This window comes from Leptosomus discolor, chromosome 3 (genome assembly GCF_034619465.1).
Source record: "Leptosomus discolor isolate bLepDis1 chromosome 3, bLepDis1.hap2, whole genome shotgun sequence".
Classification (NCBI taxonomy): Eukaryota; Metazoa; Chordata; class Aves; order Leptosomiformes; family Leptosomidae; genus Leptosomus; species Leptosomus discolor.
The window spans coordinates 25,250,459-25,274,857 of record NC_141393.1 but is presented as its reverse complement, the minus strand read 5'-3'; the positions used below and the strand labels follow the sequence as shown (position 1 = coordinate 25,274,857).

At 46.3% G+C, this 24,399-nt stretch overlaps 1 protein-coding gene across 3 annotated transcripts in view; it reads left to right on the top strand.

Moving 5' to 3' along the window:
- The first annotated feature begins 2,356 nt into the window (after positions 1-2,356).
- ADCK1 (aarF domain containing kinase 1) overlaps positions 2,357-24,399 on the top strand; it is an 81,089-nt gene continuing 59,046 nt past the window's right edge. For 2 of the 3 annotated variants that reach the window (XM_086461961.1, XM_086461959.1), the window contains exons 1-3: positions 2,357-2,383; positions 5,389-5,529; positions 11,049-11,132. In XM_086461961.1, the coding sequence (XP_086318087.1) occupies positions 5,404-5,529; positions 11,049-11,132 (210 nt within the window). In that variant the 5' untranslated portion in view covers positions 2,357-2,383; positions 5,389-5,403. The remainder of the gene's footprint in view (positions 2,384-5,388; positions 5,530-11,048; positions 11,133-24,399) is intronic. The other variant, XM_086461960.1, reaches the window with a different exon arrangement.

Sequence of the window (24,399 nt, the reverse complement as noted above, 5' to 3'; positions counted from 1 at the left end):
TTTCTTCCTCTTTTAACATGACCCTCTAAACTGTAGAGCTTCCTTCCACAAATAGTCTTTCCTACACAATTTGTAATGGTCCATGACTAAGCTGGGATGCTTCACTTCCCCCCATTAGTGCAAAAGCTCCCATCTGTCCAAGAAAGGAAAGAAACTTAGGGCGTTAGAGACAGTTTTGCCACGATGCAGCTGATGCAGCAACTGGGCCCTGTATCCTCAGTGTGCTGGCAGGGTAATCACCCTTAACTCTGCCCTTCATCATTTGTAGCTGCTGTGTTTCTCAGAGGTAATATTTAGCAGGGAGCCCACACTGGGCAGGCATTTATGTTAATGTCTGCTGCAGGGAACAAGTAGGGAAAGTGAAAGTGAAGTGAAGTCAGATGGAAATAAAAGGGCTAGTCAGCAAATATTCTCAATATTATTAGGAAAATCTTTAATATACAATTGTCCCACAGCCAAGGAGAGGGTGGACAGGTTAGCTTTACAGCACTTCCCACAGGGGTTGGATGAAAAACCTCTTAATCCTGGAAGACAGGCTGGTCATCAGGACCTTTCCCTGAGCACAACGTCCTGGTTTATTACTTCTGGAAGTTGGGATGTTTTGCTTCAAGTGTTTCTTCTTTTTTCCCGTGGCTACCTTTTTGAGTGCAACTGTATCCGTGCAAATGGAAATACGATGTGGTGATGCTATCCTGGATTTGTTTCAGTGCTTCCAGAATCCTGCTGGAAACAACAGCTATCAAAGACTTAAGGTCCTTCTGGTCTCATTCTGGTTTTGGTCTCTGGCATCCTTTTAAAGTATTAATTGTGGTAGCAATGGCCTTAACTCTGTCCCAAATACTTCCAGTTTTCCACTATGGGTTCCCAGGTGTCATTGAATTGCAGGTTCTCTTTATCAGAAAGATACTGCCTGGCAAACAACATTTTTTGTTTCCTTCTTTTCACGATGGGAGAAAAGTTCAATCAGAAATGCTAAGTTTCAAATGCGTGTCTGTCAAGCTAGGTAGTTGCTCTGGGGAATATGAATCTCTTACAGTATTTATGACAATTCAGCAGCTTTTTTTCATTTTCTGCTTTGTTCTTTCTCTCTGTTATTGTAATCTTTATTGCAAGAAGACTTTGGTGAAGAGATTGGTTTTGCATTAAACCTTGAATACAATAAAATTTATTATCATTTTCGTTTCTTACGGTAAGGAGCTAAAGGTTAGCTACAGAGAAAGTTGTTGGTTTTTTTTTTCCATTCTGCAATTATTTTCCTTGTGGCCTTTCTTTTATTCTTAATGGACACAGTTGTTTTTCTGGATGGAGAACAACAGTTTCTGAGATATTTATGATACACATCTCTTTGGCCGTTGGAATTATACCGTTAAATATAAGCTGACATTAGGCAGCCGTGTGTGCATTTCACCAAATGATAAAAGCTAAGTATAGCTCATAATTTATGCTATCAATTTACGCTGCTTGAGGATCTGACCACGTGGTCGACAACATTGTTTTGTGTTCAACAGGAGCAGGACAAGTGTTCAGCTCTATTTCCAGAAGCCCTCTGGTGAGAGCACTCACCACCGGGAGCATACCTGACGTTGCCAGCCCACGGGCTACGGCTGCATAGGTGACTGCTCACGCCTAATCCTGATGTGCTGCAATAGCCAGACTCACAAAGTAAAATGTTTATAGGGTGCCCCTGTCAAACCTGCACCCTTCACTAAAAAGTAGTTCTGATTTCCAGGTGACGAAAGCATCATTGCCTCTCCAGCATCTCTCACAGCTGTACAGAAGGAGTGCTCTGATATCTACCTGATTGGCATTTCTACCTTCCCTCATGATTTCTGAGATATATATATATATGCATACATACGTACCTGCTCCCTGCTGCAAGGCTTTCAGTGAGAAAACCACTTGAAAAACAACTGAAATATCATGAAGTCTGGGATTTGTTTAAAAGCGCAGAAGATGGCTTTTCTGGGCAGCCCCGCCAGGCTGGGAGCCCCACGGACAGAGCGGAGGTTGTGTTACCCTGAACACCCTCCTGTTACCTGTACGCTGAACGGGAGGGTGCGGCCCCTGCACCTGCTCTGTTGCATTAGGAGGTGGGAGCAGGGCTCACCCCTGCAGCAGGGCCAGAAGGTTAGAGCAGCGCGGGGGCCGTCGGCGTGCAGCGCCCGCCCGGCTGTCCCCCCGCCGCTCCCCGGTGGGCTCGCCCAGGGGCCGCCCCTTGAAGTCCCGCTGCGCCCCCGCCGCCCCGAGCGGACGCGGTCGGAGACTACATTTCCCAGCATGCCGCACGGGGCAGAGCCGTACCATGTGCGAGGCGGGGGTGTGTGTGTGTGTGCGTGTGTAAACAGGCGGCTGGGCGCGCGGGAGTTGAAGTGGCGCCGTGCCGGTAAGTGCCGGCCCGCCGGTCGACGCGGTGCCGGAGGCTGCGGAGGGTTTGGCGGGGAGGGACCGGGACCGGGATCCTCACAGCCCTCCCACCCGTCGCCGCGGCCTCGGGCGCCTCGGCCCGGTTCGGCCCCTCTGCGCCCCGGCTGGTGCCGGCGGACAGGGGGTCCGGGCGCAGGCCCCGGGGGCAGAGGCCCAGTTGCCGCAGGGCTCGGCGGGGCCGAGGTCGTTTCTGAAGGTGGGAGCGGTGTGAGGCGCGGGCGCTGCTCCGGGAGGCAGGGCACGGCCCGGCACAGAACGCCTGGAAGAGAACAGAAGGCAGCCGGAGCCGGCCTCTCGCGTCCTTCACGGGTAGACCTCGGGCCGCCCCGCAGCGGCGGCGGGCGTGGGCTCGGCGGGCGGATCGGCCTCGTTCGGGTCTTGTGGCGGTCCTGGGTGCGTTGTCCCCCTGCCCTCGGGGGCGGCCAGCGCTCCCTGCCGCTCCCCGGGCCTCGGGAGAGCGCGACCTGCCGGGCAGCGCTGCCGCGCCGGGGCACAGGCCTGGGCAGGTGGCGGCGGGGGGGGCTCACCAGGCTCCGGGAGAAAGCCGGTAACCCGCCATCCCTGACGGCTCCCCCGAGTGGGAGTGGGAGAAGCATGGTGCCCGGCTGCGGGGAAGGGGAGCCTCACATGTGTGAAGCCGTGGGAAAGTCAAAGGAGCCAGCTCACCTAGGCAGAGCTGGAGGTGATTCATCAGCGCTGGCCTTAGTGACGTCCTGAGGCGTGTTCCACAGCCGCAGGGTCTGTAAGATACCCCTAGGGGTGTCGTACCGGCTCATTTACATGGAAAAGACGCCCCGACACCTTATGCAAAACCCTGAAATACAATTTCTGACAATTCTGTTTCTGTACCTTGCACTTGAGGGGTTTTAATTCTTCCCTTTTTATTGGTACAACGCATTAAGCATGAAAGCGAGAGCTTTGTTGCTGAAGAGCTCAGCTGCTCTGCCTGTTTATTTGCTACCTAAAGGTCCCATCTTCTGTTCATGACTCACAGCTGGCGGGTATGGCAAATAGATGTGATGTCATGAACTGCAGATTATAGCTTCAGGTAGGAATAAGATGCAAGAACAGATGGACTTGCATCCTGCTTTCAAGCAAATGTTCTTTTAGTACTAAAGAAAGTGAAGGAAAAAATAATGACAGAGGTGCATATTTTCTGTGTTAAAAAAATGACACCGTTTGCAGCTTTCACTTTCCAATAAATGAAATTTTACGAAAATGTGCAAGGAACAGAAATAGTTTAATTAAAACACATTGCAGAAAATGTCTTTTGAAGGTGACAGAGGATGCAAGAGATTTCTGTACAGAAAAGATCTGTCCTTCAGGAAGAAGCCCCAAACTTTCTAGAATTGCAGTGAGGTAGGGGGATGAGGGCAGCTTTTTTTCTGGAAGCGTGTGTTCATTTGGCTGCAGTCAAGGAGCCAGGTTGAGTTTGTTCATAGGTTCAGAGGAGTCTTGATCAGCCAGCTACCCCTTCCTGACAGGAGAAAGAGCTGGTGTGCTGCAGGCAGCTCTGATAGGCACTGACAGAATATGTGTTGGCCTTTCTGCCTCAAAGTTACCTAGGGCTTGTAAGGAAATAAAAGGAAATAATAAAGTTTGGCTATGGCTCATGTACAGAGGTCTCTTGTGTTATATTAGCCTATTTCGCTGATTCTGTTCTTGTGAACTGTTTTTGAAAGGTTTGACCTGTGTCACTGCATGTGTTTTTTGGTTACAAGGCTTCCGAGTGAAAAGTCTTGAGCCAGACTGACCTCGCTAAAGGTTCACAGTGAGAAGTAGGAAAGTTTCTCAATCAAGTCTTAAGAGTGGGAGGATTAGTGGACTCCTCCTTGATGGGGTAAAAGCCCACAGTGTCAACGGTGCTCTTGAGAGCTTGCAGAGTAGGTGAATCATGCCTCTTGATTTGTGGTGTAAGCAGATAGAATGGTCAATCATATTTTCTGTCCAATACCAGCCAAAGGGAAGGGAAGAAAAACATACCTAACTTTTAATTTTCTTTTTCAGGTCTGAATCCTCTATCATAAAGAATTGCATATATCATATGTGGTGAATTACATGGTTACATTACTTTCTATACTGTAAGCAGCAAATGCAGTGCTCCAAAGTGCTTAGTGTGGGAAATGCGTTCATTCCCCACCCTTGTCTCCCAGAGGAAAAGTGAGTGAGAAGTGTCTCACCCCAGGCCTGTGCTGGTGTGACAGAGCCAGGATTAGGCTGTTGATTCCTGCCTATGTCCGTTCTGCCAGCGCAGTCCCTGCCTGGCACTTGAACAGGGTGGTGAGGATGAGAAAACAAATCTTGCTTGGTTGCTTGGATTGGGTCCCCCATCCACTGCATTGTATGTAGCTGTCTGTCACTGGCTGCTGGAGTTGCACACAACCTCCAGGGATGCGTTGTCTCTTCCCCCACCGTTCATCAGCAGCAAGGCACTTTCACAACTAGTCTGCTGGAGTTTCCAACGAGTTTTTGGCACTCTTGATGTTGCAAGAGCTCTTTTTAAACCCTGCTTTTTTATGTCGTCTGTTATCCTCTTGCAACCTGCCTATGCTGTGATATCTTCAAAACATTTGCATTGAAGAGGTGGCTTATTGCTGCCATTGGAATTGACTTTTGGTGAGCTGGTGCTCCCTTCTCTCTGTCTACCCATTGTTTCTCCTTGTAATGCCTTTGGGACCATGAAACAAATACTTCGTTGGAGGTGCACAAGGTCTAGCAGTGAGTTACTTCTGGGTTTGTGGCCTATAGACACTGTTGAGTTAGGAATAATGATGGAGTTAGAGCAGAACAGCTTATGTTTGGCTGCCGTGTGATTGCTTGAGCTCTTAAGAGACTGGGGGCAGTGCTAGCAATGCATCATTAGGAAAGGAGCAATTAAAACTTGGATTGTCAGGTCCCTTGGGGCTGTAGGCATCAGATCACTACATCCTTCTCAGACGTTACAGTTGCTGTTTTGTGTCTCAGCAGGGTTCATCTGTCATGGCACGAAGGGCCTTGAAACTTGCCTCATTGGCAGCAGCTGCTTCTGGCATCTATCTGTATGGAAACAAGTTCCTGGATCCCAATGACTTTGGAGTTGTTCGTGTGGGCCGAGCCATTGCCACAGTAAGTTTTGCGCTAATATGCAGGAAGCTTCCTAGGTGGGTCAGGGAATTGGAGTTGACAAGAACTTGTTATTTCCTGCATTCCCTCTCTGCATTGCTAGTTGGCGGCTGGCTCTGGGGGTCAGAAAGAAGCTCTTCAAGTTGTTGACACAGTGGAGAGAAAAGAGGTGAAAATGTGTAAGGAATAGACCTGTTTGCATGTTTTGAAAAGAAGCGAAAGAGATACTGGATTGCAGAGAGCTGTGTCTGCTTCCCTGGATAGGGTGGGACCTTCAGGGCAAGGGCTCACTTTGCACCCACCTCTTCATCAGCCACCCTTCAAGGTCAGTCACCCAGGCACAGTGTTCTGCTGCCTTTAACAGCAACCTAGTTCAAACCGTCTTGTCTGCATATGCCATTTTTTACCTTGGAACATTTTTTTTTGAGGACTTGGTTGTTGTATTGATATGCTACAGTAGCCATTGCCCTGTGACCCTTAGTATGAGAGATCTGCGGAGAGGAGGGCAGGTGTTTCAAGGATCATTCTCAAAGCAAGGGTAAAGTGAGGATGGGAGATGATATACCTCTGAGAATGGATTGGTTTCCAGATTCATAATATAAACACTGCATCTGCCTAGCATCACTGCTATGGCACCCTTGTGTTGATCACTGCTTCAGAAAACCTGAGAAAAGAGACTGCCAGCCAAACTGGTTGCTGCCTTATTCTTGTGGATATTCACTGATGAATCCGTGAGCAGCCAGGAACAAGGAGAACAGAAACTCTGGAGGGGGTATCAGTCTCCCTGTACTTCGCTTGCATTATACATCTGTCACTTCAGGCCACGATCTCCATCATTTACAGACCCCCAGTGTTAAGCAGCTGTCTGTCTGCATATCCTATGACTTTTAAGTGCCTCATTAATGAGTTTTACAGGGAGTCGGCTCCTGAGGGCAGATGCAATAAGAAAGGAGCTCTGTGGGTTGGCTCAGGTGCTGTGCCTGAGCCGTTTGCCATTTATATGTACAAGCTGCACCATGAACTGGTGTGAAAAATAAGTGTTTATTTTGAAAGGGCACATGCAGAAATACAAACTGCAATCTTTCCTTCTTACCTAGTGAGTGCTAAGCTTCGTGTTCAGTCCCTGTCTATGAGGCAGCACTACCTGGTGGCTGGCAGGGAGCAGCTCTCTCTCTTTTACTGCACAGGAAACTGAGGCATGGAGAGGGAACCCAGCTTATTGTGGCTGGAGGACATCTGCACTTGAGTTCTGCTTTCTTGACCAGTGTTTCTCAGTCTTGAAGCCAGTGTTTTTGTGGCTATCTTCTGTTTAAGACAAAAAGGTGAGAACTGTGGAGTGATTACGCTGTGCAGTTGGTCTGTGTTTTGAGTGGCAGTGAAAGATTACTTTCCTGATGAATAGGAAGTAGGGGAAAGGAGGTTTTCTTTGTTTTAGATGCTGGCAAATCTAAAGACATGCTTGACTTTCACGTCCTCTGCCTTCAGGGAAGTCGCAAGTCATAGGCTGTAAAGCACTTCACTGGTCCTGCTCAAATGCATTAGAGGGTTCTGCACTCATAGCTGCAAGCAGTGACCTCCAAAAACAAGCTGCCAATGCTCGGTCTTTGTAGGTGATGGCAACATGCATTTATATCTGTGTATCTCTTTGAATTCTGTGTTCCCTCTAATATATAGGACTGCATATGGTTAGGTTGCTTATGAGAGATACTTTAGTCCTGCTGCACCAGTGACCTCTGCCTTCCCAGACTGGGGTCTGCTTTTTGGTGGAAAGTCAGAGATCAGCTCTCATCTGAGCACTGGCAGCCCCAACTGCTGTCGTTCCTTAGCCATGGACTGAGTGAAGCTGGTAGAGCAATTAGACATGTTAATTTCTAAGCAGCTCAGCTTCTCGGGCTTGCTCTTTTTGTAAATGAAAGCTGAGACTCTAGCAAACAAGTGACTTTAGATATTGGTGGCATCTACAAGGACCTAAAGCATCTGTCCTTCAATCTAGCCTGCCTAGGCTTCTCACCTGGATGCTTGATTCAATTGTTGGACCATAGTCAGGCAAAAGCAGGCTGTAATTAAGAGTCTGTAATTCTTAAGAGCTAAGTTCAGCAGCAACAGACACAAAAACTTAAGACAAGCTATGGTGTGGCAAACCGAAAAAACCAAAACGAAAGCCTGGAGAAAAGAACACATGGAGGTCAAGAAACCTGACCTAGAACTACAGGACTCTGAACAGATTTCATCTGAGTTTTATTAGAAAGTTTTGAGTCTGCTTGCATTTTAGGCATGCTGGTTCAGTAGTCCTTTGTAGACTTTCCTAAGAAACTTGATGAAGTGCACTTGCAGAAAAATTTCTTCTTGAGCCTCTAGTTTAGGGAACTGGCTCTTGCTTATGTGTGGGTAGACAACTATTCAGGGGGAACATTGTGCCATGACTTGGTAAGATCTGAGGATAGTTTTAGGAGTGGTGGAAGAGTGTAAGGTGTTGAGAATTCATTGGTACAAAGTGGAAGCCCAAGTCCTTGTGACATTTAACACTGGACTGGATACAAAAATCAGTTAAAGAAGTAAGCTGGCATTTGTAATGGGAGGGACTGGTTGATTTTGTAGGTCTTTTTATGTCTATGAGATTCAGTCTCATGCTGTAACGTGAATGACAGCACGAGCCTTGGATGAGAATGAAGTCAGTGGTGTGGACAGCATCACATTTGAGACAGTTTCTACGTTCTGGTAAAATCAGAAACCTGATAGAGCAGTTGTGCATTTGCTGTATTTCTTTGAGGGCATTCACATTGTTTTGGGTATGTGGAAGGAACATTCTGTGCAGTAGCTGGAATACATCTCAGACACTAGCAGGGATTTGGCAATGTCAGAGTTGCCTATCAGGATCATCATAATACTAATTTAGTGTTTAAGATTACGATGTAATTAGCAACCACTTAATTAATTCCCTCTTCCTCTGTAATACAGGCCAATCTGTTAGCTGCTTCTTTTCAAGTTGGAGGTGATAATTACCATCGTGGGCCAGAGATAAAATAAGAACCAACTCAAGCCTTCATACAAGGCTGACTTGAACCTCCCTCCACTTCAAAGTTGTTCTTTGAGGCTGTGAAGATGCTTTGAACAATTTTTCTTCCGAATGGGTCTCTGTGTAGCTGTGCAACTCCTGAGTTCACCAGGGGCAAGAGAGCCTGGAAAGCCAGAAAAAAAATTTGCTGTGCTCAGTTTCCAATTTGGAAAACAGGAAATGTGAGATACCGAACCTCCACAAGGAAGGAGTGTGTCTGTTTGTAACTGATTCCCAGCTTGGTTCCCCTCTTGGATATATCTTTGAGCTTTTGACTGTTTCCTTATTGTCAGTTCCAGTGACTTAGTCTCAAACCACGTTTGATCCCCTTGCCTCCTTGGCTTTCACAATACATTGACTGTGCTTTATGTCCTTCCTAGGCATGTTTGTGGTGAAAGGTGGGGCAAGTATCCTGTCCCAGAATGGGGTGCTACCCTTTCAGTAGGGCAATTTTAGGAAATCTGACTTTAGATCCGAGTCATGCAAATGGCAAGGATGTTGAAGTTCAAATGGCAGGTTAGTGGACAGGCTCATAGAATCATAGAATGGTTTGGATTGGAAGGGATGTTAAATCTCATCTAGTTCCAACACCCCAGCCATGGGCAGGGACACCTTCCACTAGACCAGGTTGCTCCAAGCCCCATCCAACCTGGCCTTGAACACTTCCAGGGAGGGGGCAGCCACAGCTTCTCTGAGCAACCTGTGCCAGTGCCTCACCACCCTCACAGTAAAGAATTTCTTCCTAATAGCTAATCTAAATCTCCCCTTTTTCAGTTTAAAACTGTTACCCCTTGTCCTATCACTACACTCCCTGATAAAGAGTCCCTCCCCACCTTTCCTGTAGAGCCCCTTTAAGTACTGGAAGGCCACTATAAGGTCTCCCTGGAGCCTTCTCTTCTCCAGGCTGAACCCCAACTGTCTCAGCCTGTCCTCATAGGGGAAGTGCTCCAGCCCCCTGATCATCTTCGTGGCCCTCCTCTGGACCTGTTTGAGCAGGTCTGTGTCTTTCTTGTGCCTGGGGGCCTTAGAGCTGAACCCAGTACTGCAAGTGGGGGTGCTCACCAGAGCAGAGCAGAGGGGGAGAATCCCCTCCCTTGACCTGCTGGCCATGCTACCTTTGATGCAGCCCAGGATGTGATTTGCTTTCTGGGATGCAGGCACACATTGCCAGCTCATATTCAGTTTTTCATCTGCCAGCTCCACCAAGTCCTTCTCTGCAGGGCTGCTTTCAATCCACTCATTGCCCAGCCTGTGCCTGTTCTTGGGATTGCCCTGACCCAGGTGCAGGACCTTGCACTTGGCCTTGTTGAACTTCATGAGGCTTGCATGGGCCCACCTCTCCAGCCTGTCAAGGTCCCTCTGGATGGCATCCCTTCCCTCCAGTGTGTCGGCTGCACCACACAGCTTGGTGTCATTGGCAGACTTGCTGAGGGTGCACTCGATGCCACTGTCCACGTTGCCGACAAAGATGTTAAACAGCACTGGTCCCAATACCAACCCTTGAGGAATGCCACTGGTCTCCACTCGGACATCGAGCCATTGGTTGTGACTCTTTGAGTGCAACCATCCAGCCAATTCCTTATCCGCTGAGTGGTCCATTTGTCAAATCCATGTCTCTCCAGTCCATCTCTCCAGTCCATCTCTTATCTAGATGTACATTCCCTTCTCTCCCTCCAAGTAAACTTGTTAAACATGACCTGTATGTTTCTGTTTAATTTGCTGGCATTCTGACTGTAGAAAGAAAGGAACTTTAGTCATAGGATAAAATTGTGAAATTCCCTAGATCCATTTTCAGAAATCATTAAGGTACTTAGGAATCTAATTCCATTGTCTGTGTCTATGTCTAGCTAACACGCTTTAGCTGGATCCCTGTATTGTTGTTTTGTAATTGGGTGTCTGACCCTTTGGCCCTCTAGTCCTTTGTGCAGTTGAATATCCCCAAAAATACTGCTGCTTGTGCTAATCGGTGACCTTGTCTTCAGTCGCTCTGCTCTCTGCTGAGCCAGCTACCCAAACTGAGCTCAATGTGTACCAGTTAGGCAAGTTGGAGGTGTGAAGGTGAAGAGTGGGATAACTGATGGGGCACAAACAGGGCCTGCATGGCCTCTATTACTAGCAGCAGACCTTATTGTGGAAGCCACAGATGACTGACTGAGAATGAGAATCCTCTGTGCAAGATGCTGTACAAAGATTATGAAAATGCTTGGAGCTTCTCAAATAGAAGATGGTATAGGAGTGCAAAGTGTTGCTTATTTTTAATAGCTACATGTCAGCGAGGTCCCTGTACTGCTTTCTGTAAATGTTCATTGAAATTGAAATCTTATTATTTCATTCCTTGAGTCTGTTACCATAAACTTTGCTGTGGAGCCTAAACTTTGGAGTCCAAGTTGCATACATTCTCCTTAACAGAAGTTTTGTTGTTTTGATAACTACAGAGCTTGCTCAACGTTTCTGGTTTCATTTGCAGACAGCAGTTATCACCTATGACTACCTCACTTCTCTTCGGAGTGTTCCATATGGATCAGAGGAGTATGACTTCCTGAAATCACAGGTAGGTGATAGCACTGGACTGTGTTCCTTGGAAACTCTGCAAGGCATAGGTGTGTTACCAAAGCCATTGCTGTTAAGCAAACCATCAAGCTGTCAGCTTAATAATTGAGTATGCTTTCTACCAAATTGTTAACAGCAAACTGTGCTCCGTAGTAGATAAGATTCTTGCAGGCCCTGCATTGCCCAATGGAGAAGGTCCCTTGTCGAGAGTAGCCACATGGTCACTTATGTCCATTAGAGATTCAGGTGCTCAGTGTATGGGGTGAGATGCATTTGGGCTCTGTCACCCGTTCTCTTCTGCCCAAACTGGTTGTGTGGAGGTCAGCTGCTGAGAGGGGCCTGGCAGTGGTTTTTTATCCTGCTTATCGGTTAGTAATGGCCATAACATGAGGGATTTAAGTAAAAGGAGTGTGTTGGAGGTTAAATAATAGGGGTGAATCTGGCTTGCATATCTCTGAAGAAATAAGAATTGGGCAAAGAAATGTATATCTCATTGCAAAACACTTTCTTGTGTTTTGATATCAGTAATTAACATGAATAGAAAAAGCATTTCTAGTGAGAAGGAAGATAAGCACCACTATTGCTCCTCTTGGTCTTGTGCTGCACCTCTCATTGCAGCCTACAGCCCTACAATACCTTGAGCTGTGAGTGACACTAAGTTTTAGTTGAGTGCATGTGGTGTATGTTGCCAGGGTCCCTCTGCTATTGCAGCTCAAGGCCTCTTTGGAGTGGGAAATGTGGCTTGTGACAAATTAGGCCAGTCTGTATAGTATGTTTGAATTAAGGCCTTTAACCTAATATTTCTTCTTAGTGCACGTAGGATTTAGGCCACTGATGTGGTTGTAATGCATGGGGTGGTGCTCTCCAGGGACTCTCAGACTGAAGGGACTTTAAAGCTGGAAACAGTGGTGGGCCAGGTAGAAATCAGCATTGGACTCCAGCATTCTTTAGTATTCCTCTGGCAGAAAACCACATCATTGGTATGGTCTTAAGAATATTTGGCATAGTTTGCAGAGTGACTTTCTTGGACTTGTTCTCATTTTCTCCTGTCTAAAGATGCTAAGCTGTTCTGCTGTAGCTCCCCATCCCAGGTGAGTGGCACTGCTGCCCTGGCATAAATTGGAGATGGATGTGTTGGAGTCTGGAGCTTCACTTTCCATCTGCCCATGTCTCTGCCACATGCCTTTGAAACCTGGTTTGCAGGCCTGATTGTAGCTTTCTTGAGTGATACTCAAGTTATGGAGTTATCAGTGCTGTGGCCAGCTTGTCATTTGGCGGCAGTTTGCAGCAGCCCTTACAAATTCCTGACTTTTTGCAGTGTGTCTCCATGGCTTCATTAACCTCTGTCATGCAGGTTTTGATGGTTTGTCAATTCATGCCCTAGGCAGCCAGAAAGGGCCCTGTTTGCTGGCACTGCACAGAGCTGTTCTTTCCCTGCCAGGAAGCCAGGACTAGCTGAGTCAGCCTCTGAGCGTGGCAGAGCCAGTGGCTAGCACAGCATGTCAGTGTGACACAAGAGCACTCTGTGGCATGGCCAGCACTAGCCTTTGGCTGCATGAAGGGGAATGAGCTGGGAGATAGGAGGAAATAGATGCAGGCATAGCACAAGTTAGTAAAACTCATTGGCCTGTGGAACCCTGTCCTGCTGTTGGCAGGTGTTATGGAGGGCCACCACTAAGCCTGACAATGACAGCACTTGTGGGTTCCTCAGCAACATCCCTGTAGAGCTTGTGCTAGTAAAGCATCAGTTTGGTGTGGGAGAACATTCTGGGCCTGGGCCATTGCACACCGAACCCTTTGTCTCAGTGCAGCTCTAAGTGGGTGACAGCCAAGGCTTTACCATCTTGCAGCTCTTTTAACACTCTGTGGGAGCTGATTTTGTTGGACTACCTCAGAATGGCTTGTAAAAAGTTGCCCCATTGGAGTTGGTACTGAAGATTAGTTAGTGGATGGGGCCAAGAGGATGCGAATGCCCCTCCCAAGTAAGTGTTGTGTGTGAAGGATACTTATCCAGATGCTGCTTCTACTTGCCTATGTCCTGGGTGGATCTCTGGTGCGCTCGGCCATTCATTGTATTCTCTTCACCTTCTGTCCTTCCAGTGAGGCCAGTTTAACTTCCTCTTCATATGCTGAGAGTTTGGAATTTTCTTTTAAACATGTGTATGAATTGGTTACTGATTTCCAGCCTCACTTTTGGTGCTGTGCCTAGACAAGAGATTCGCTGAGGCAGGGGTTTGGTGGTGCTGGGACTGTGGATAGTGCCAGCAGGTCTGGGTGCAGCTGCTGTGCCTTTATCTCCGGTGAGGGGGTATGGCTGTGTGTGTGTCTGGGACAGGCTTGCAGCTGGGAGTGGGAAAACACTTTTTCTGTGCACCTCCTCCTGGTGCTCAGCGTCCTAGTGGGTGCTGCTCCAGTGCAAATAATGCTTAATTCGCTCTCCACGGATTCCCAGTTAGCCGTTAAACTGGAGCCTCTAAATTACCTGTGGCCTCAGATGACAGATGGGAAGCCTCAGTGGCAGTACGGGTCCCTGACCCTGTTGGGGCCAAACAGGGACATCGTCATTAGGAAACAATTAAATGCAAAGCAGCTTAAGAAGGAAATGGTTTCCCAGGGGCTTTTAGCCAGGTTCCTGCTTAGCTCCAAGGAATTCTCTTCAATCTTATTTTATTTTTCTGTCCCTCATGGACCACTTTTGATGCTAATGCTCTCAACCCCTCAGTTCTTAGCACCTTTTTATGGCCAGGAGATTGGGGGTGCTTTACTACTTTCCATGTGGCAGGAAGCAGTATCTGGGAATTCACTGTGTGTTCCTGGCGTTGGTTTGCCTCTCTCTGGTTCTCCCATCAGCGAGGAGATAGGAGAATCCACCTTCCTGTTGGCACTCACAGCCCTTCCTCAGCAACAGCCAAGAGAAAAAGATGTCTTATCTTTTCTGTTCCTGCCTCTGCCTGTAGCAGGGCTAAACATGCTTAAGTGGTCAGGCTTGATGTCCATCCCAGTGGTTGCTTCATCTCACCACTGGTGGCTGGACCATGTAGGTAACTTGATCTTTCTCCTGAGTTAAGGATCCTTTCCTGGGGTGTCTGCCCTTTTCCTGCATATGATGATAATGCCAGTGTACTGGTGTCAAGGCCAGTGGTAGCCATGGTTAGCCCCAAGACATCGGATGTCTGTAGGTGTAGTGTCAGGACCATTAGGGGAGATATGAGCTTTCTTCTCTTCATGTCTGTTTTGTTAAATGATTCTGGCCGTCTTTGCACACATAAGCTTGGGCATTTCTTCCTATTTCTGCCCCTGCTTGTAGTGGGTCAGAGGAGGAAGGAGGGCAGCTTACCTGTTGCTTTCTCAACAAACTATTTTATTCTGTAGAGAGCTGCATTCTTCTGCATTCTTTTGCCTCCTTGAGTGTTTGTCTCCTCAGTCTCAAGTCAGCCTACCCTGTCACATTTCCAGTGTGCCTCTCATCATAGCACCTGGATGTCTTGGTTGACACTTCCTGTATTGCTGGCATCAATTTCTGTTGATCCTGCTGTCAGTCAGGAGGTGTCTCACAACATACAGTTTGTTTAAGGGCTGGCATCAATGGGATTCTGAGTTGTTGTCAGTGTAGTAAGAGGATTGCAATGGGTCGGTCATCTTGCAGATTTTGGCACAAGTGTTCACAGCTGAAAATCTTGAGCAGGGCATTTTTTTGTCGTTTTCCATTATAAGACAAAAGGTTACTGCTGTGAATGTGGATACAGGTTTTTTTTTTAATAGAGAGGAGACAGAAAAGAGAAAAAGTATCTGTGGCCAAGGTGTCTTGGGAGACAGTGGGCATCCATTCTTGAATTAACTTTGTTGGCTACAGAATTGCTTTGTCAGGGAAAAGCCATTTGGAGAGGTTAATTAACTTCCCTCCTTTTGAGAGCAGAATGAGGATGTTCTCCTCAGTCAAACTCCTGGTTATTGGGCTGTCAGTATCTGCGCAAATATTTGGAACGTGTAACCTTGTGCCATCTTTATACAGAATACGATTTCTTGCTCCTTTGAGGCTGTTCCTGGTGTTTGTTTCTCATGGTGGGGTGGGTGTTTTCAAAATTAGCCATGTCTCGCAGTGAAGTTGCCTGACTGAAGGATCCTGGAAAGAAAATGAGTGGGTGTATGTGTGTGTGAGTTTTTCAAAATAACCTACAGTTTCTGGATAGTTCAGACCAACGAAATAGTCTTTGGACTTCCCTTGTGATTCAGTAACACTGTGCGCCTTAAATAATAGGAACTGATGTCCTTAAATAGTTTCTTCATGATGGAGGTGGACTGCATCTGCAGTGAGAAATTCCCAGGAGCTCTCCATGGCACTCCTTCAAGAAGGCAACTGTGAATGGGGGCTGTGGGCTGTCCTACACCACAGCCAGTGCTTGTGGTGGTGGCTGTCTTTGCTTGTGCTTCAACCTGTGGTGAACTGGGGTGAGAAGCAGCAAATGAACTTCTCTGTGAGACACGGAGTAGCCATTAGGTGGCAGTGACTTTCTGCCACCAAGCTAAATGGGAACCAGTAATAGGGAGGTGAAGAGCTTCACAGACCATCCCTGAGCTGATCATGTTCGTTTGCCCTATTATGTGCTCCACAGGCTATCTCTTCATCTAAAAGGCATGGTCGACGCTAATGCAGTCTAAAAAAGCTACTAGCAGGGCCAGCTGGTGGCTTGATGACTCTACATTTGAGCATTGCTGTCTGGCAAACTTCCTGCCAACACGTAAGGCATGAAAGCTTTGCACTGAAAACACATAACAAGCTGTAAAATAAATCTTGTAATTATAAACCACTTCCTTTTCCTTCTTCTGCTTTCTAGAGTGGTGTCAGCTGAACATTAGGCCACAGCATCTCTAGGTTTAATTTTGTAGCATTAGGAAGGTCCATTTTTTGGGAATGTGTGCCTATGAATCAAGATGTTCTTCAGTGTTCTGCAGTGATTTATTCAGAGGAATAGGCTGTCTCACTGTGACCTTTTTGGAGGAGGAGGAAGGAGAGAAGTTAGGGGAAAGGGCAGCGCCTCACTTATTGCACTTTTGAACCTGTCTGTGCACTCTCATCCCTGAAGTGCTTCACTCGAGAAGCATGAGTATGAGGTGTCAGGCACACCAGTTGTCTAAGTGGTCTTGCATTTTTCTTGCACCTCCCTAGCAGGAGTAAAACTGTGTGCCTTGGGAGCATTTAGTCTTCTTTCCTCCAGATGGGGCTATCCCTTTTCATTTGAATCCCTGCAGACCTCATTACTTTGCTTCCTTATAGCTGCTGAAGAGGTACATAATAGCCAGAGGAATATCTGAAGAACATCTCAACCGGTACAGTGAGGAAGCCATTAGGAAACCCTTGAAGGATGTAGGCTGCAAGAACCCTGCACCATGAGGAGCACTATAGAAAGAGCAACTGGAAAGTGAAGAAATAATCTTGTTTTATTTAGTGTTTGGACTATGCGTTGAGTCGCAAGGTGAAATGAACACTCAGCAGTGCGAAGTCAAAGAGATATGGCAAGTGGTGGTAGCTTCTCTGATGAGCTCATGGTTGAGGTTTATTTATTTGCCTCGGTTTTCACCCTATGTGTGAGCAGTGCAAATAGATATGAACACAGGATTTCTGAGAGGGTTGAAGGTATGTGTAAAGAGGGAAGGAAACAAAAAGCAGAAATTGCTTAGGATACCACTGTAGGTAACTTAAGGCTGGTCCCATTGACGTTGGATCAGGCCTTAAGTAGGGATGTTTTCTTAATGGACTGTGTAGCCTTGAACTACTGGCCAGTTTATATGACTTGGTTGTCAGAGGCCACCTGTAAAATCAGTAAGGCTGACAGGTAGCCAGTGCCTGCCTTACCTATTTTAAGAATAGGAAGACAGCTGGCTTGAGAATTGAAATAATCTTATCTGAGACTAGGAAAAATAGATACCTAAAAGGTTCGTTTGGGGCTAGAGAAACATCAATACTTGCAGTGGCAAACTGGGCTTCCTAAAGGTTATTTTGTTTGTCCTTTGAGTCCTTAACAAGACCCATATTGTGGATTGTGTTCCCCTTTATAAGGTTACTGTAGTCAGCTTGCAATGAAACACCAGCTTAAAGGACCCCAAATTAGGAGTACATAGATGTAAAAACAGGAGTGAAAAGACTAGCGTGGCGTGCAGAGAGTATTTCACATATCAGGCCAGGTTGGAATTTCAGAACAGGACTAAATACTGTAGATTTGCTCTGCTAAACCAGAGTGACCTTATCACATTCTCCCTAAAGTGTATCTGATAAAAGAATGTACTGGTGGGTTACACGCAATTATCTTCCCTGTCAAGCCAGTGGCTTCATTTAGTCTGTTAAGTCAGTGCTGAGGGAATTGCTGTGGTGGGTGGTGTCTTGCAAACATTTCTCTGGACTTCTTGGCAACATTGAAGGACTCTTAGTGGGTTCCAGGCAAGCCTTTTTACCTGTGTGGGAGCCACCCTGTTTGCATGCTTGAGGGAAAGGTGTCTCTGAAAGGAGCTCTGCTGTCTTCCTCCAGCTGGTGCCCCAGGACCAGGCAGGACTCTGCCAGGCTGAGAAAGCCCTGGGGACTAGAAAAAAGGAAACTGTTTCTTTTGAGTTGGAGCAGTTGCTAATTTAGTGTAGAAACAAAATGAAATATAAAGTTCAGTGACAGGTTTGGAAGCTATCCCTTTATTTACTAGGATGATCAAGTGCCCTGTGTAGAAATTTGCTGATGTGAGGAGGATGTGTCTGCATTTTTGTACATCTGGACAGGCATATCTGCTTGCCTGTAGACATGGGCCTGTGTGCTCCTATTGAAGTAGCTGCTTCTGAGACAAGAGTCAAAGGTTCAAAGATGGCTTTGGAAGAGTGAATCCAAGATGGTAATCACATTCACTGCTAGTCTAGTTAACCCTACTTTTGGTCCTGTAGAACTGGTTTGGGATTTATTTTTTTTCCTTGTCTTTTTTTTTGACTTGAGAGTCAGGTCTCTGTGCCTGCAAATTCTGCTGATGGTGCACCATTCAGAGCAGCTTGCTGCTCCTTCCTCTGCAGCAGCATCATCTTGGCAGGTCTGACACCAGTAACAACTTGTTTTTGTCAGTGTACTGAGCTGATGTGACTTGGAAGGGGCCCACAGGGAGCAGATAAACATAGTGACAAGGGTCATCTTTATACAGCTTCCACTCTGTTCCTAGCTCCACTTTAACAATAAATCTGCATGTGAGCCTGCAGATATACACACATGCACAGTGCTTTATGAAATGCCTCCTGCCAAGCCTGGATCCGTTTACTGTCTTGCCAGTTTTGCTGAATTTAGAGGTAAATTCACTGAAAGGGTCACTAGCAGAATTGCTTTTCAAAAAAACCCCAGCTCCTAAAATGTCTATACTGCCCCTACAGTCTCTGAAAATGTACTTGTTTTAAGTTGCCTATGAATTCTGTAACTATGCAGCCTGTTTGTTATTGTAGGGTTGCTCTGAGCACAAGTTGTTTTTTACAGGATTGCTGAAGGCACCAGTCTTTGCACTCCCATTTGTTTATCTAGGACTGTTGTGTGAAGAGAGGTAGGGAAGATACACTTTCCTCCCTTGGACCCTTTCCTTTGCGTTCACAGTCAGGCAGCACAGCTGGACATTTCCAGAGCCTAGCAGGAGATGTTTCATCTCTGCAGTGCCCTAGTATCACCTGTTCCGTCTCTCCTATTCCTCTCCAGGACAGCTTCCCTGCTTCTGTTTCTTACAGTGAGCTGAGGTTTTGCTGTGGCAATCTGAATTGGCAGTTGGTTGCTGCCAATATAAGGAGTGGTGATCCTTGACTGGGGAACTTTGTTATAATGAAATCATCATAGAACCATAGAATGGTTTGGGTTGGAAGGGACCTTAAAGATCGTGTAGTTCCAACCCCTCTACCATGGGCAGGGACACCTTCTGCTAGACCAGGTTGCTCAAATAATGGCTCCTGAGTGATGGGGAGTGAGAAACAGCAAGGCTGTTAGCTGGAACTGTGCTTTCCTCACTCTGAGCTGGTGCTTGTACTGGGCTGTGCACTTGGAGACAAGAGGTGTCTGCAACCTGATGCATGTGAAGGGCTCTCAAGAGCTATACCAGCTCCTGCCTCCCTGACCAGCAGGGTTAGATCCACTGTGATTCCTCGACCTCCACTGGCCCCAAAGGCCACAGGCTAGGGATGTGAGTCTTTATCAGGAGTGAGGGGGGTGATTGATTCTTTTAAACCTATGTTTTGATTTTAGGGTAGCAAGTGTCTGGTAACGCGGTTGAGGACTGAGCAAAATGCAGACAGAAGCAGATGCACACACGTACCTCTCTGGGTGTATCCCCATCTGAATGCATGCAGGTTCTCACACTAGCCCTTGCACAGCTGACCTCTGTTCACTTGTGCTGCCATCCTGTATCAAGCCTAAATCAGCTTCCCGCTCTCCCGATTCTCCTGCAGCCTGCCCCAGCTCTGCCATTACCTCTCCCCACTGATGCCTCAGCCCTGGCTGCCGCCTCCCTTGCCCCTGCTATGCTGCTAGCAGATTGTACCCCACCTGGCTCTGCATTCATTAGTGACTCACATGGCAAAGATTTACCACAATTTTCTGAGAAAACTGAGACCCAGGCAGGATAGCCCTCCCAGGCTGTGGCTTTGCACACCTGTGTCAATGACAGGCAAGCCAGCAGGTTTCCCCTTCCCAGTCCCTTTCCGGAGTATAGTTCCCAGCTCTGGCAGAGCTGCGTCCTCACCTGGAGAGACGAGCTCCACACTGTGCATGTCTTAGCTTCATTCCTGGAAATTTCACTCCAGAAACAGATGTCAGGTTCCGTAATATACTGAAAATCCAATGAGCTCACAGCCCAAGAACTCTTCCATTTACAAGCAGCCTACAAACCCATTATATTTCGTATTAGTATTGAAAGACTGATGCAGGCATATGATTTTTATTTGAAGGATACTAAATTTAAATAAAGCAACAACAAAGAAGTCGAGCTCTGTCCTTTTGCAAAATTTTTGAAATGGTGTGTAGCTGATGAAGGAAAGTTCCTTTAAATAGTGTTCACTGCTTATACTTGTTGGACATATGTGTAGTAAATTAAAGAAGCAGCAATGTATAGATAGGACTACTTCCCCACACAACCCCCATCCCAGTGGCAGATGCCCCTGCTTCCACCATTGCTCAACAAATTTCATCTCAAGAGAGGAAATTAATTCTCAATTGCAACATGCCTAGTAATTAACCGCACTGTAATTCTGATGTGCAGTGCTGTCACCCACCATCGGGTGGGAGTGGAAAAGGCACTGCATTTTGTTGATAGTTGAACGTTTATTTTCTTCATCATTTTGACACCAGAGGTAATTGCCATTCCTGAAATACTCTCTCGCTACTGTTACAAAGCAACTGTTAGGGACAAATTAATTATGAAGAATCTCGTTATGACAGATTAATAGGCCAACAGAGGAGCTTTCTTTTTCTTCTTTCAGGCAACTGAATAGTAAAATCTAACAGCTCCTGTATAACTGCTAGAAACACATAGTTCTCTGTAAGCCAACACATATTTTGTTGGAAACGGGGGATTTGCAAAACCAGGACTACAGTATAGAGTGGGTTTCCAAGCTTGCTTTTATGGAGCTTTTGGTTTCCCACTATCATGTGCTGAAATGCCTTGCCATATGGAGGGGAGGTCTTCATGGTTGGTATTGGACCACTGTCTTCTGTCCGGGTTATGGATGAGCAGCATCATGAAGGCTTGGAAGTGAGGAATGCTGGATTTGTGGATTTGATGGATTTTAGAACAAGACATAAGGTCATTATTTGGACTGCTTTATTGCCACTGGGGGTTCTCTAGGTCAGGGAGGTCAGATCTGATTTGCTGGTTGAGTTCCAAGTGGCAAATGACGTTCTGTCTGCCTGTGTCCCCCTGGAAGTTGCAGACTACCTGCCCCAAATTATTTCTGTGGGGTGGTCTCTGGAGACTGGTATGATGTGGCCCGTAGATGGCTGCCTTCCTGTAGTGGAGGCCATTGAGGCACCCTGCCTCCCTGTGACTGAAGCTTTTTGTCAAAGCCCAGCAGAGCTATTACTTGCTCATGGCTGTGTTTAGAGGTGTGTAAATTGTGTTTACACAATTTACGTGTAGTCAGGACAGCAATTCATATAGACTTGGTAATTGTGCTTTCAAAGAGGTGGTTAAATATGTGTCTCATAGTTGACTGGCTACTATGGGATGTTAGTGAATCCCAGGTGCCGATGAGCACATGATTAAAAAGGAGCCTATTTTAGGCTTCAGAATAGGCATAATGTAGATTTAAAGAAGCTCCTGGAGAAGGCCTGTTCACGTTCTCAGTTTTTCGTTCTTTGATGTCTCACTCAAGTCATCAGGCAGTAGTGACTTGGCAAAGGATCTCTCTAGTTGGGATTAGAGTCCCCTCTTACCACCTCCAGCCACATGCTTGTACATGCAGCACTCTGTCCCTGCCTAGGAAAGGAACAGATCTTCAGTGGTAATCAACACGCAGCCCCGCTTCTGCCATGATCACCTTAATGAAAGAACAGTGATGCTCCACCCTTTTCAAGACATATTTATCCCATTCTCCATCTTCTTCTGCCTGCTGACGTCAACTCCCAGTTTCACTCTGACTTCATCCTTCTTCATGAGATCTCTGTGTAGAGTATGTAAGTGCTTTAATATTAAATATTTGAGGCTAGAGGTCATAGATAGCATTACTTTTGGTTTACTATCATCTGATTTAATTGCTTTGCTTCACATCCATCTTGCGTAGGGCTAATTCTCTGTGGTCATTTTGGCATGCAAATCTTGTCTTTGGGACTATCCACAGTGATTATATTTTGCCGGTAAGGTCTAATTCTTTGGAGAATCTTCATCAGTGCTATTTTTCTGTCAGGTTTTGCACTGATTGCCTTTGTGATAGGCCTTTTGTCTTGAGTTTACTATTTACTTTCTAGCCAAGGTTAGAAATTAGCTATCCTTGACTAGCCTGTTGATAGAGATTGCCTCTTGCCTGTTTTCTCCACTGCAGTGTTGTCTTTGTTTTACCTTGTCCAGTGTTAGACCAGGTTCTCCTCCTTTTGACAAAGGAACCTTGACTTTTGCTTTTGTGAGATTCAGACTGAAACCTCTGGATTTCCAGATGGTGTTTTCTTTTTTAAATTGTGGCAAGCGCTGCCTGATTCGCAGTTTTCTCCACAGAGAAATTGTAACTGAGTAATAATGGACCAGGCTTCCCTTCTCCTTCCCCTGGGGTGCTTGCACAGGTGATCTGTGGTAATCAGCATCTTTTACATCAAGAAAAAAATCCACCCTAGATTTCCACTTGATAAATCACATTTCCTGCTATTTGTAGTCGCTTCTCTGGAAGAATGGGGGATGAGGATATGGATATACCTTCACTGGCAGTTGTGCAGAAATCTATTTTATAATGTCATAGGCCGAACCTCTCTTAAACATTGACCAGTCACTTTGATTCTGGATGGGGTGGGTAACCTGGAGGTGGAGGCTTTCTGCTCCTTTTCTTCTTGGCCGTGTGCCCAGCTCCCATGCACTGATAATGTTTCCTGTTGCACCCAATTACTTGTAACTAAAATAATTGCAGACAGTGAGTCTGCAGGTGGAGGGACACTCCGTTTTCTTAAAATTAGAATGAGACAAGACGTCCAGCTTTACTGACTATTTTATTCTAGGTTCTTATAATATGTTTGACATTTACAAATGTAGCATCCCTGTCTCGTGGATACTCATTCATCTCTTAGATGAGAGGGAAGACTCAACAACTGGCATTGGAAAGGGCAAAACATTGAATATGTAATTGTATATAAAGACGATTTCAGTTTTATTCCCTTCACAACCTTGGTGAGCCACAGCCAAGTGCAGGGGAGACATGTACAATATTGTTCATTGTGATACCAGCTGCAATAAAGGCAATTGTGTCTGGTACTGCTGGGGGTAATTCCTTCTGCTTGTTGTTGGAGCAAAAGTAATCTACTCTGGATAATGAATAATCAACATGTGACCTCACCTGGGCTGTCCTTTTGTTCATCTCAGTCATCATGTCAAATATTCGTACGTTTTACTTCATTAAACTGCTGTCTCATGCTATTTTAAAGTGGCACTCCCAAAGCCAATGTAGATTCTCAGTGTTGCTTTGTTCCTAGCAGCCATAACAACTTAGTAGATGGTACCCACATAAGCCCATTTTTTCCCAATTCTGCTTTCATTGGCACCTGCACAAGCCTATTGTTTTCATTGAGAAAGCACAGGAGTGGCTGCAAGGAAGGATCTGACCTTCTAATTGCAGTTTAACAAGTCTATTGATTGCATATGAATCAGAAGGAACACCAGCTCAGTCTCCCATAGTGGTGACATTGCTGGGATGCTAATAAACACTGGCTACCTTTCTTGGTGTGGAGTTGTGTGGTGTTAACTGGATGAAAAAGCTGGAGTAATTTTTTTTTTTATATATATATATATATATATTCCACTAAAGTCAGCAACTCTGACTGATACCCAGAAGGGAACAGACCTGCTGAGTAACAAGGGGACATTTCTAGGTTTTGGGGTTTTTTTTTAAAACATAGGCACTTCTAAAAGTAGAACTGCACTTTGCCATTGATGATGACTTACTGGCACCGCAGCCACTCTCTGTCTGTTGGATGTGGTGCTATGACAGTCACTGCAGTTTTTTGGAATTGACAGCGTAATCCCGCGGTTGTTATCTTCCCTGACTTCCTCGTCAATCCAATTTAATCACTTCTAGGTATTTCATGTGTTACTGTTTCTCTCCTCTTCAGGCATCGTATTCCTATGGGAAGAGGTCTGTACTTTAAAGGTCAGAGCTTCTAAGATTAAAGAAGGTGAAAGGAATCTGCCTGTCAGTTTGGTAAGGGGCTGTATTGAGATCTCTAGAGAAACTGCAATGGAAACCCTTCTTTCTGGGTTCTGTGACCAAGCTGAACGCTCGTGCCCGTCTGTGTGACTGTAAGAGAGGGACCCCACTTGCTCTGTTCCTCTGGCTGTTGGAGTGACCTGCCAGCAGAGAAGTTGCATATGTACAAGGGGGAGAAGCTGCTGTTGCACAGTTTAATCGCCTGATGTTGACTCAGATAGGTTCTGACTGGAGGTCAGCTGTGACGTGCAGCTGGTAGGGTGGGATTCGACTGTTGGGAAGAGAAAAATGTCAGCCCAGATTCTTCGGCGTTGACAAAGTGAATATGACGATTTCTCCCCTCCAGCTGCCATGGCTGCCTCTGTGCTTCCTT